At 44.6% G+C, this 12,339-nt stretch overlaps 2 protein-coding genes across 11 annotated transcripts in view; one reads left to right on the top strand and one right to left on the bottom strand.

The window, feature by feature from the left end:
* Positions 1–1,295: 1,295 nt before the first annotated feature.
* Positions 1,296–9,057, bottom strand: AKIP1 (A-kinase interacting protein 1). Of its 4 annotated transcripts, none has more exons than XM_047877921.1 (6): positions 8,910–9,057; positions 8,460–8,687; positions 7,913–7,993; positions 5,620–5,724; positions 3,962–4,036; positions 1,296–1,738 (listed from the first exon to the last, which is right to left on the bottom strand). In XM_047877921.1, the coding sequence occupies exons 1-6, from the start codon at positions 8,925–8,927 to the stop codon at positions 1,598–1,600; spliced, it is 648 nt and encodes a 215-aa protein (XP_047733877.1). In that variant the 5' UTR covers positions 8,928–9,057; the 3' UTR covers positions 1,296–1,597. The 4 variants fall into 4 exon arrangements, with proteins under 4 accessions (XP_047733877.1, XP_047733878.1, XP_047733880.1 ...); XM_047877922.1 differs by having other exon boundaries at positions 8,906–9,039; XM_047877923.1 differs by lacking the exon at positions 1,296–1,738 and adding an exon at positions 1,745–2,445.
* Positions 9,058–9,202: 145 nt separating this feature from the next.
* DENND2B (DENN domain containing 2B) overlaps positions 9,203–12,339 on the top strand; it is a 180,614-nt gene continuing 177,477 nt past the window's right edge. For 4 of the 7 annotated variants that reach the window (XM_047877912.1, XM_047877905.1, XM_047877909.1 and 1 more), the window contains exons 1-2: positions 9,203–9,623; positions 11,617–11,687. The gene's annotated coding sequence lies outside the window, so the exon portion shown is untranslated. The remainder of the gene's footprint in view (positions 9,624–11,616; positions 11,688–12,339) is intronic. The other 3 variants (XM_047877910.1, XM_047877911.1, XM_047877907.1) reach the window with 2 other exon arrangements.

Genomic DNA, 12,339 nt, shown 5'->3' with positions numbered 1-12,339 from the left:
CATCATCTGGAAAGAGAGGGGCAGCAAACAACAGAGGGTACGAACTGTAGTGGTGGGGAGAACCAAGGAGCTGGTTCTGGAAGCAAGCGGCATGAAGCGGCCACAGAGCAGAGGAAGCTGAACACAGAAAATGGAGCCAGGGTACAGTGACACACGGGAGGGAAAGGAATGGCCCTCGGAACGAACGCCCTGAGGAGCCAGGTAAAGCAGGATGGTCGGGAAGGGGCTTCTCAAGGACTCCTTGCGTGGTTCTTCATGCTCCTTTTGAGAACGAAAAATCCCATGCTCTCTTCCCAGGAAAACGCACAGACCCACGATTTTGCATTCAGTTTCAGAAGGCTTACAGAACCCACAAGGCTGATCACAGTCTCTTTGGGGAGGCTAGGATCCCACTGAAATGACACTTTACCCTAGGGTGATGGGCATGGGTCTGCTTTATCAGGCCTCTGTCCATGGGAGTCTGTTCCTCCCTAGGAATGCTAATATAGCTCTACGTAAAACTTTCATCATATAAAATATTGGCATTCATCCTGAGGAAAGACTTGTTACATTCAGAATGAGATGAATTACCAGGCAACCAACCAGACAGATGCAATACTGTTGACACGGTACCTTAAAGAAGTTTAGGGCACATCAAGGACTTTTGAAAACCAGTGACTTTTGGGGTACCTGGGTGGCTCAGTCAGTTAAGTGTCCAACTCCTGACTTCAGCTCAGATCATGATCTCACGGTTTGTGGGATTGAGCCTTAGGTCGGGCCCTGTGTCAGGCTCTGTGCTGATAGCATGGAGCCTGCTTGGGATTCTCTCTCTCCCTCTCTGCCCCTCCCCAGTGCACATAAATAAATAAAATCTGTGACTTTTGAGCCTTATAATTATAGTCAGCATAAGACTCTCAGGATTTTTTTTTTTAATAGGAAGCTAAAAGACTAGTGGTGGTAAATACCTGAGGAGGCATTACAAAGTGGTTAAGTCCTTCAATGGACGGAGGCAGAGTGCAGGCCTCAGGCGACAGTCGAATAAGCAGCAGCATCTTCACCTGTTAAGACTTCCCGGCAGATGAGCGGCAGGAAGGCACCTGCCACAAGGGGCACAGGAGTCTGGTGGCCATGGCCAGGGCTCCCTGACGGGGGCCTGGGGAGATTGCTTGAGGATGCCTCCTCCACAGAAGCTGCAGGGGGTGATTGGCCTGCTTTGGGCAAATGTGTCGACAGCCTCTCTGCCATTGTTTCATAAGCCTCCAGCTGTGTGTGAGGGACACTGTTTCACCTCTTAATACCAATAAAAAGGAATTCTCTTCATTTCCAAATCATCTCCCTTTATTATAATTAGCCTTTACCTGGAAAGTAAGCAGTTAAAAACCATTCAGATAGCATCATTACATTATTATTTTCAGCCGGGGGGGGGAGGGGCGGGCACTTCCAGAATTTTAAGTTAAAATAGGCACTGAAAGAGACAAACTCCAGTTCCCAGGAAGACTGACCCTCTACAGTCAGCAGTAAAAGCAGGAGTAATGTGTAAATATTAAGAGAATCATATGGTGACTTTATTCTTCTTGCTACTTAAGAAAAGGTGATGCGATGGCCGTGATGGTCAACATCATACAGCAAAGACCAAGTCCACACTTTGTCCTGAGTCCACTGCTACCACGTGAGTCTTGGTTAAATCATTTGCACCCACAGTGACGGAATAGGTCCCTGGATATACTTCTATGTAGAGGTCCTTAGAGATGTTTTCAGCCTGCAAGAAAAAGCATGTATTAGCGGTTTAGAGATTTTCTATCACAGTGCCATCAGGGCACCTCCAGCAAGGTGACCCCTATGTGCCAGAAGTACAGTGGAACAAAGCACTGATGTGGGACATGGAGGTCCTGCTTTCAAGTCAGCCTGGGAAGACAACAGGAATGTCATTTAGGTAAGTCTGTGCCTTGTGCCTGTTACCTTGTGCCTGTTCCCTTATTTCTAAAACTGTGATACCTACCTCACAGCATGTATGTGAAAACACTTTGTAAGCGCTAGAATGTTACAAGAACATGAAGGGTCATAAATGGGACACTCCAATCATCGTGTTGGGGATCAAAAACAGACAGTGGCACCTGTTAGCACAGATTAGCAGTAATGACAAGGCACCATGGAAAAACGAGACCCTTTTTAACTGTGCTTTGCTAACTCAGGAGGAAGATGAACTATTCTCTTCTCTGAAAGTGGAGCACACTAGAGTAGGTCCCATTCCGTCATGCAGCAAGGCGGCTGGCTGGCCAAAGCCTCCCCCGGAGGATTGGTTGTCCCATAGTACAAAGCACGGGAAACTGGAGTCAACGGAAAGAGTTGTGTTTAGAGCTGTGCCGAACACAGACCATCTTCCAAGGACAGATTCAACACATGGCTGGGAAGTGGGTAGATGTGCGGCCAGAGGAGGGGTCTCAGTTCTGATGGCAGACGGCAACACTGCACACAGGAGAAGAGAAGAGCCTGTAGTAAAGAGCCAAAGCTCACATCCTACAGCTGGGACGTCCTGCATGCTTCCTCAGTGCTGGGCGGGGCGGGGCGGGGGGGGGGGGGTGTGGGGGGAGGGGGCTGGTAGCCACAGGGAGCAGCTGCCCTTTCTACCACCATACCCGCGGCCCAAACCAAACCACCGGCTAGCAAATTCCACAAGGAGGAATAAATGGTAATATTTATACTTTTATGAAACTGCCTCCCCGCCCTCTACTTTGCAGAGATTTAAAGTGAACTTTTCCTCGGACGCCTGGGTGTTTCATTCGGTTGAACTTCCTACTCCCAGTTTCGGCTCAGGTCATGATCTCACAGTTGTGTGGGTTTGAACCTCGCATCAGGCTCTGCACTGACAGTGAGGAGTCTGCTTGGGATTCTTTCTCTCACCCTCCCCTGCCCCTCCCTTGCTCATGCTGTCTCTGTCTCTCTCCAAATAAATAAAAGTTAAAAAAAATTAAAAATAAAGTGAACTTTTTCCAAAGCTGCTTTAACCTCTGTTCTTTCATGCTCAGTTACTGCAAAATTGGCCTTATTATCATTTAAGTGACACGAATGCATAGGACTCTACCACAACTATGCATTGGTCATCAACTAAGTACACAAAAGTCGGTTTCAGAAAATTCGGCTATATTGGAATCAGAGAAAGCCAAGGATACTTCATTTGTCTGCATAAAAGGAAACACAGGGGTAAGACTGCCATCTGTGATTTCAACACCATGAATATCGGGCAGATTAGCATTACCAAAATTCAGCAAGCATGGGAAGCATCTAAACCTTACAACTTATCTGCGCTAGAAGCAGAATATTGTTCATTGCCACTAACTCTAGCATATTCTGAATCCTGGCTAGTAGCACACTGCAGACAAATAAAGATTAAGCAAACTATTCCAGCAACATGCTGGAGTTCCTTTTCTCAGAATTCCAGCCCTTCCAACTTCCAGAAAATTCCCTGGGTTCATGAACTAATGAGTACTTTATTCTAAAAATGAAAAACTCATCACTGCGTTTTTACAGGGAAACATTTGTGGAAAATGAGAACAAATCCCTTCAAATGTTTTGGAACTCGATCTAACCAAATTTATATGTTTCAGAATTTCAGCAATGGTTTTCACTTTGTAAGCAGGAGGGTCAGCACCCCCCTGCTGCTTGAACAGATGGTGGGATTCCAGCAGGACCCAGTGCCAGCCCAGCTGGGCCGTAGGAATGGAGATGTGAATACTTCACATTCTTTCCAACCGCAAGTATGAGCCCAAGCACAAAGAGTATCCCTTAAGCTTCAAGTGAAGGAAGGATACCAAGAAAACATAATTTTACATTGAATCAAAATGCTGTATTCTCTCTTTCCTCAAGGGTGAAACCTCCCAACTTCAAATACTATGGATCTGGTACAAATAACACTCTAACCAGGTCAACTGGTTCATGGAATGTACTGGTGGTGAAGCCCAGAACACAGAAGATCTGTACTCACAGGCTGCTGAGAGGCCTCTAGAGCACACTCTGATTCGTGAGAGATGACTCCAAGACCAAGAGAGGTGTCTTTTCTCTGAAGAGATAAGTTGAAACACTGATTAGTGCCCAGACTTCTGGATTATAACAAGTAACTTTCTCTTACTTTATTAGGGTTTAATAATTGTTCTGTCAGTTTCTTCTAAGTTGTCACCTAAGTTATTAAGGCTTTTAGTGAACTCTGTGAGGTATTTGTAGTCAGATGTTTACCATGTTATTTAATTAATTAATGTATTTAAAACATTTATTTTAGTGACAGAGTGCGAGCAGGTAAGGGGCGGAGAGACAGACATACAGAATCTGAAGCAGGCTCCAGACTCTGAGGACAGAGCCTGACGTGAGGGTCGAACCCACGAACTGTGAAATCATGACCTGAGCCAAAGTTGCACGTTTACCTGACTGAGCCACCCAGGCACCCCTACCATGATTCTTTTTTATACTTATATGGGCTTTGGAGACAGACCTGAATTTGAATCCTATCTCCTGCTTTACAAAAAGGGGTGGATTAATTTCTCTAAGTCCGTTTCCTAGTCTACAACATGGGGATACTAGATTGGAGATTTTAAGTGCAAGAGTGACTGACACTTAGCAGGCTTTCAGAAAATAAAATTCTCTTCTATGCTTCTCCCAGGAGTGGGGGCACTAGAGGAGAAAGGCAGAACTGATAAAGTCGATCTCCCTTACAAGCACTAACTTACATTTTATAGGAAGGGATGGGAGGGGCAGGACTGACCCTTGCTCACATGTAACCCCCTTAGGATCAGGCAAGAAAAGGGAACCCAGGATTTGGGCAGTGTTGGTGCTCCACACATGCCAGGGAAACGGGAGGGGCTTCCAGCGTGCATCCAGCCCTCACTCACATCCCTGTGGCCATTCTTCTGTCCTTTCCCTAAACCCACAGGCCAGAGAAGTCAGGAATCCAATCTGTGGATTAGACTCTGAACTTAAGTTTGCTGTCTTCAAGTACAACTAGGAGAGTTTAAAAAGAGCAAAACAAAACAAAACCCTACTCTCTTAAAAAACAACAATGGACTCCTATGGCATCAGTTCAACACGTAGAATCTTTGGCTTCCCCAGAACATGTGGTAAAAGACAGGTAAGACTGTAGTAAGAGGCCTATAATTGTTCCTAATACTAGTAGTTTATGTTCTAATATTTTAGGAAGAGAATTCTGTTATAAGAGACCCCCCCCTCCTTACACTTCCTTTTTTAAAATTACCAAAGACATGATAATTATCACTAACTTAGGGTGAAGTATGTGATTATTAAAAACCTCTTTCGTATCTGTAGATGTAGGTGAGGACATCTGAAGCTCTCCTCTTTAAGCCTGTCCAAGGATCCTGGGACTCAGGATTTCAGGCTCAACTGAAGATGCTGCAGTGGCATCAATCTTATCTTTTGGACAAAATCCTATTTCGTGTTCATTGCTGCGAGGTCTCCAAGGTTGGGGGTTGATACATTTCCATTGAACACTGTAATGCTGAGACACAAAGTAATCCCCCAAACACAAATCCAGCAGGAACTCCTAATTACAGGGTATCACTTCGGGGGTGGTGGTGGGTGTGTGGGTGTGTGTATGTGTGTACTAAGAGCATGGCACGGACAGCTGAGGATACATACCTGACCATTCCTCCTGTCACAGCACAAATGCAGTTCCGACTTCCTTCTGTGATAACGAGAGACATGGGCTGCCCCTCCATCCTCCAGTACAGATGAATAATATTTCTATAGAAGTGATGTGAAAGATATTGGGTAACCAAATAGTCTGATCAAATTAAAAAAAACAACAACAAAAAAACCCAAAAACCTCCCTGCTACTTGGGGAAAATGTGGTTAAGGAGGGAGGCATCAGAGCAAAGGTAAATCATCCACTCTCTTGACAGGCCTCTGAAGTTAAGGAACAACTCTGAGCCCACGTAAAGTAGCTGCAGAGAAGGAAACTGCATTTGGCATCACTTTGCTGCCATCTGCTGTCTTTGTAGGGCAAGAATTCTGGCCACCTACAGTTGGGCAGGACGATGCTCTCTGCCAGGTTAAATAATTGTCACAACGTCTTTGCCCCAATGTCAAGTACATAGGCCCTTCCACCTCCTCTCATCACAAATTCTGATGAGCTGTTCCATTTTTATTGTCTAAGTCCCAGACAAGGACAAGGGAAGAGGGGTGCATCTCCTTGAGACTTAGAAATACAACAGGAAATGTAACAAAAACTCAACAGCTAGGCAATCGTTCTGTCCATGCGGGGGAGGGGGGGAAGAGGTCTGTAATTTAAGGACAATAATCCAAAGGATCAGAAAGCAGTTACATTTTTTCTTGTCTATTTCCTTCCTCCCCCTCGAAGTTAACCTTAAACTTGCCCTTGATTATGACTAATGATGAGGACATCACAAGCCTGCTTGTTTTGAACACAGTGTACAAAAAGTGTTTAAGGCATGAGACCGAAAGAATGAGAAGCTGGGGATAGCACTTCAGGACATAGGTCTAATGATGTATTTTAGGGGCTCCTTCAAAATTGTAAAGGCAAGCTCAGAACACGTCTTAATTCTATCTCGAGAAAGCCACGGGATTCTGAGACTCCATTCAGAGTGAAAATCTGAAGTATGGACTGAAAATCAAAATGAAGAACACCAATTTGCTAAACCTCAAACCAAAGATCAATGTTATTCCTTTTACTGAACCATGTACCAAAATGTTTAAGTTGATCACTTCACAGGAAAGCTGAAGTTATGGATTTTTCTAAAACTAACAGAATAACACAAAAATATTCTCTGGGCCATATCTCATCGATAGGAATCCTGTTCTTGGAGTCAGAGGGCTTTTACAAAAGATGTAGAGAGAGAAGAGATTTTTAAAAATCTTAATAGATGAAATTGAAACAAGGTATTCTCTTCCTTCTCCCTTGTAGACCAGCATCCTTATAACCACATTAAGAATCACATCATGTTAAGGCTGGAAGAGACCACAGAGTCTGCCATAACTTCTAGATAACAGAGTATCTTCCATGCAGGTAATTTCCTTGGATGCAGGCTGGCCTGCCTTCACCATTCCTTCAAAGTACTTAAAGATGACTTAGTGTATGGTTTTGAGAAGAGAGTCTTTAAAACCTTTGTACACTCATTTCAGTGAATGGTACCAAAAATATCCCTCAAGTCCCTCATGCTGACAGTTCATGACAATTTTCTGGTGTTCATCTCTCAGTGGAAACCGAAGAAACAGACTCTAGAGGCTGGAAAGTACTTTAGAGATCTTCATTTTATGACAGGGAAGGTAGGCTGAGAGAGACTAGCAGGCCCAGGGCATCATAGCCAGAAAGTGGCAGAACATGGGTGTGATTCCTGGGAGGTTGCTCTGCTAGTAAGCCACACCACCTTTGATGAGGGCACTCATCAGGTTATGAGGGTTCCACATAACCATCTTTGTGGCCAACAAGTGATATGGACTCACAGGGACATACTTAAAAACAAATTACCGGGGACTTGAAACAGAGGTTAAATTCTAGTGTAGGGAATTTGTTTCTGTTTTTGTTTCAATACATTTTGAAAACCAGAAAGGCTCAGTTCCAGTTTAGAGTGACCTTACTGATGTTTTTTAACTTTAGTTCATTTCAAAGTTAAAAAAAAATCCCTAATATCTGGACTTGATTGTTTTGGAAGTCAGCAAATAAGCTTCCCACCCCTCCTCCCCCAATAGTCTGTATCCTCAATAATACCTACAGAACTGGACACACAATATTTGTTGAATAAATTCTAATTTGGATTTATCACCCGGTTTAAATCCCTGTTTACAACCTGCCCTTGAAGGCGGGGCAGGGCAAACAGGTAGTCTCCAGATTCTCCCTAAATTCTGCAAAGATCCACTTTGTGATCCATCTGCAGGTGGATCAAGGGCATGGCTTTGGCTTACACCAACTTACCCCACACTGACTTGAAGTATAGTCCATGAATTCTGCCATTGTTCTGAAGGAAGCACTGAGGGTTGGTTGTCTTTCTTCTCTCTATTTGAATAAATGGCAAATCACAGGTGAGATGTGGTATTCCCTACTGGAGAATGAAGTCATTTGGAGAATGGCGTCTTTTTTGCTTTTCAAAAGGCCTCTGCAAGTTTAAGTCAGTAAGAAGGACCTTACTGAGAAAGAATTCCAATCTAATGGGAATTTATCCAGGACAAGGAAAGGTTTGCTAGCTTTCCTGTAAAATCAGGTGGTAACATGTAAGATTTTTATATATATAAAAAAAAAGTAACATACCAGGGCCGACAACTAGCGGTACCCTAAACTACCCAACAAGAATCTGTCAAATGTCAAGAGTTTTCAGGGGGCTTTCCGTTCATTGTTGTCCCGTTACTTTACAGCTTCCGCCAAGGACAGGACCCCTCAGGTGCTTCTGCTGGGCGTGCCCAGGTTGCCAGCAGGCCAACAGGAGCGAATGAATGGGATGGTCCCCCAGCACAGGAGCCCTCACCTCTCCCGGGAGAAGGCGCTGGGGGTCGGCTGCTGGCCGTCTTTCTCTGTCAGGCTGTTCTCGGGAAGTGACCCCCACGCTGCTTTGGGGGAGCTCCCGCGAATGCCAGTCCACCGCCCTCCTCTTGGCCCGCTCCAGCACTTCTTGACCCAGCCTAGCCGTGCGCTGCAGGGCACGTCGGTCCACCCCGTTCAGCGCCGCGGCCGCCAAACAGTTCTCCATATCTCCCTGCGCGGGTACATACACACAAACACGGGCTGGTCAGCGGGCCGCCGCGACCCTACTCCCGCTGCGAGTGGGAGCCCAGCCTCGACCTCCCCGGCGACCACCGCCCCCAGTTCCGCCCCCAAAGCGCCCTCGGGCCGGTGCCCGTCCGGGGGCCAGCTGGTGCGAGCAGATTCCCTCCATTTCCGTCTCCCCCCCTCCCCTCGGTAGGGGGCCCTCACCCACTCTCCTTTCCAGGCGCATGCGCACAGCCCTGTGTTGGAGAGGGGAGGCTGGACCTGGAGAACCCGGAGCCGGCGCAGCAGGCCATTGGCGGGGGGCTGGGCCTGGGGCCTGCGCAGACCACGCCTTTTGCGTCCTGGCGGCGGCCCGGGAGCGCCGGTTGCCGGGCTAACTGCCGGGCGCAGGGGCGGGGCTTGGCGGCGTGCAGGGCGTGGAAGTCTGAGTCGAACCAGGGCCCGGGCCGGCCAGTCTGCGCCTGCGGTGGGACCCCTGGGCTGGGGGCCATGTCCTCCGAGGTCATCTCCAGCGCTTTACGTGATGGACTCGGAGTAAAGTTAGTTGGTCCCCTGTTGGGCTAAGAAACTGTGGGGAATAAGACACCTGCCTCCAGGAGCCTTTTTCTGCCTGGTCCATAGTTTGGGATACCGCTACTCTAAAAACTTTGAGATGAGGTGAGGCCACACAGTGAGGCCGCCAAGGTGGCGCTTGGAGAAGAGTGTGGCCCGCCGGCTGTGGGCAGTGGGACTCGGGGCCCTCCGCCAGAAGACAGGTGTTCAGGGCCGGAGGGGCATCTGAGTTCTACGTACAGCTCCGTAGTCTCATCGTGGCGGCTTTCTAACTTCTCCGGTGGAGGGTAGGGACTCACACATTTTTGGAAGCCTCTTCTCTTGGGGGGTTGAACCCAGCTTTCAAGAATAGTTGCAGCAACGTTTATAAGTAAGAAGCTATGCATCGTTTTCTTCCTCTCCATTCCTCACCTTTGATAGAAGGTATAGCCCAAGGTCTCGCTGCTAATTAGCGACTGACTGGACTACACCACACTGCGCACAGTCAGCACAGCAAAGCCTTGACGTTCAGGAAGAACCACTTTAAGGGATACTGCTCATTAGGGGTCATTTTAAGGGACACGAGGAAATCAATGCTGACCTCGTCTCCTCAGCAGATGGCTTGATCAGCAGTTCTGGGCCACCAGGATACCACTGCAACCTCCATCTGCACTGTGGCTCATTTCCTGCTTTCCTCTCACAGAAGGAAATTAAGTAAAAGTCTTCATTATCATTGGGATATTTTCAGTGCAGTATAAAATATTCTAAAACTTTTCCTCCAGTAAATGGTTTTTATTGCCTCCTTTAGAACTTAGTGGTTAGGCGCACATGGTCCCGAATATCCAGTCTGGAGAGCTGAGTTTGAATTCAGACTTTGCCACTTTTTTGCTGTGTTGATTCTGGGCGAACAAGTTACTTCTTTGAACTTCGCTTTTCCTCTTCTTTATACGTAGGGATACTAATAGCAACCTCCTAGACTGTAAGCTTCTTGAGAGTGGGGACCATGTTCATTTTGTTTACTGAGTTTAAGGCGCATCTAGTATTTTTTATCTGTGACAGAAGGGGCTAAAAATAGCTCTTGAATGCAGTGAAGTAGGAATTGGGTTGCTGGGTTTTTTGGTGTGTGAGATAAATCCTCTAAAATGCTTAGCCCGATGCCTTGCAAACAGTAAGTGCTCCACAGATTTAACTAGCATTATAACGCTCCAAGCACTGTTCTAGGACTTGTGGAAAATAGAAACGGATCAGGTTAAAGCAGAATAAAAACGAGAGAATGATGCACATAAAATCTGTAATGCCAGAGGCCAAATATTAAGATTTTGTTCATAAGCTGTTGTTATAAGATTGATAAAGTGCTATGAGGCTTAGAGGAGAAAGGGATACTTTTCAGTTGGGGGTATCAAGAAAGGCTCGTTAGAGAAGAACGCATTTGAGCAAAGTCTTGAGGATGGCCCAAGAATTAGTAACCGATATTTAAAATCCCTGTTAACTGCTTTTATAATGAATGTGGTTCGAACTTTTAACTGTGTCTATGTAACCATGAGCACATATTTAACCGTTTTCTACCTCAGTTTTGTCATCTTTAAAATGGGAATAATAATAGTATATTCCTTATAGAGTTCTGAGAATCAAATAAATTAATACATATAAAATGCTTTGAATAGTACTTGACACATAGTAAATACTCAGTAGATATTAGCTAGTATTATCTTAATCAGACTTCAGCCTTGTCTCCCAATATGTCCTTACTTACCCGATACTATATCCATACCTCACATCACTTGGCTTTCTTCCACAGGATTCTGTTACTACCTCCCATTCCCAATTCCATTCCAGTTGAAGCATTACTTTTTATCAAGTCAGCTTTTTGAAATCTGCTATTCCCAGATGCATCCTCTGTTTCCATGGCTTTCTTTTTTTTTAATATTGATGTACTCATCCCAATCTGATTTAAATTATATTAGTTATGCTTCATTTTCTTTCAAGGTGGAAGTTATTCCTGATTTGTTTCTAAACATCCAGGGCTTGTTAAGCAGTAGGTGTTCATTAGGCATTTGTTGGATTTACTGACTTAATTTTTTATTTAAATAGATCCCTGTTAGGCCAGATAAGAGTTGGCTTCTTGGAAAAAAAAAATCTACCTACATACTTGAGTGAATATAAGGAATATTCGGTTGTAACTAATTTTCCCAGAATTTAACAGTTAGAAATATATGGAAAGAAGATGCTTGGAATGAAACTAAAGCCTAAAGACTGACATGAAATTAAAATTTTGCATTTATTTTTATATTTATAAACATATTTATATATATCTTTTTAAAAAATGCTTTCAAGGTTTGAACCATAAACCACAGATTGAGAGGATCCTTTTTCTCTTTTTTAAGATTGGATGGAAATAATGATGGAACATGACCTATCATCAGGCCCCATGTGGATCAAACACAGCCCAAGCCAGGTATTCCTTAAAACCACTGGTGGGACTTGGAAATATAACAGAAAATAGAGGGAGGGAATATGATCAGGAATGTATCTGATCATCAATGGAGAAAGGAACTGTTGATGTAAGTCTTTCATGATTTCTTTCTTCATGAGGTAAATACATTACAGGGAACACATAGAAGTTGTCTAGAAGTTCCCCTTGTATTCTGGGGAATAGTTGAGTTGGAGGACATCTTTATTCCTGGAATCTGTGGAAAGAGATTGGTGCTGTATTTGGGACTTTTTGAGGAGCAGAAAAACCAACTTTAGTGAAGAGAAAATGTAAATTATTTTTCTCTGTGTGAAGAAGGCAAAAGAAGGGTTAAAAACCTATGATGTAAAAGTGGGTATCATGCCAGAGTTAGACAATGATTTATACTGTACATACCAGAGAATGTATAAATCATTTTATTTGACAGGTGGTATTTTTATTTCTTCAACAGACTTAGGGAGCTTTAGAATCATTACAGCTTTGTAAAGTAGTATTATAGACTGAGTTATTAGATCATTCATTTTGCCTGATTACATCAACTCATTGGGTTTTTGGAGAATGAAAGAAAGTCATTATCAAAATTGTCATCTTGATCATATAGATTAAAGAAAATGGATCAAAGTTCTGAGAATTAGCT

Source organism: Prionailurus viverrinus, chromosome D1, assembly GCF_022837055.1.
Source record: "Prionailurus viverrinus isolate Anna chromosome D1, UM_Priviv_1.0, whole genome shotgun sequence".
Taxonomy (NCBI): Eukaryota; Metazoa; Chordata; class Mammalia; order Carnivora; family Felidae; genus Prionailurus; species Prionailurus viverrinus.
The sequence above is the reverse complement of the archived record's forward strand: the minus strand, read 5'-3'. Positions and strand labels throughout refer to the sequence as shown.

What these genes read in the sequence shown, in the direction of transcription:
- AKIP1 (XM_047877921.1), bottom strand. An exon ending in ATACTTCAAGTCAGTGTGGG is followed by an intron (nt 5,725 to 7,912) that starts GTAAGTTGGTGT and finishes TCACTTCTATAG; the next exon opens with AAATATTATTCATCTGTACT. An exon ending in TAGAGGCCTCTCAGCAGCCT is followed by an intron (nt 1,739 to 3,961) that starts GTGAGTACAGAT and finishes TTTTTCTTGCAG; the next exon opens with GCTGAAAACATCTCTAAGGA.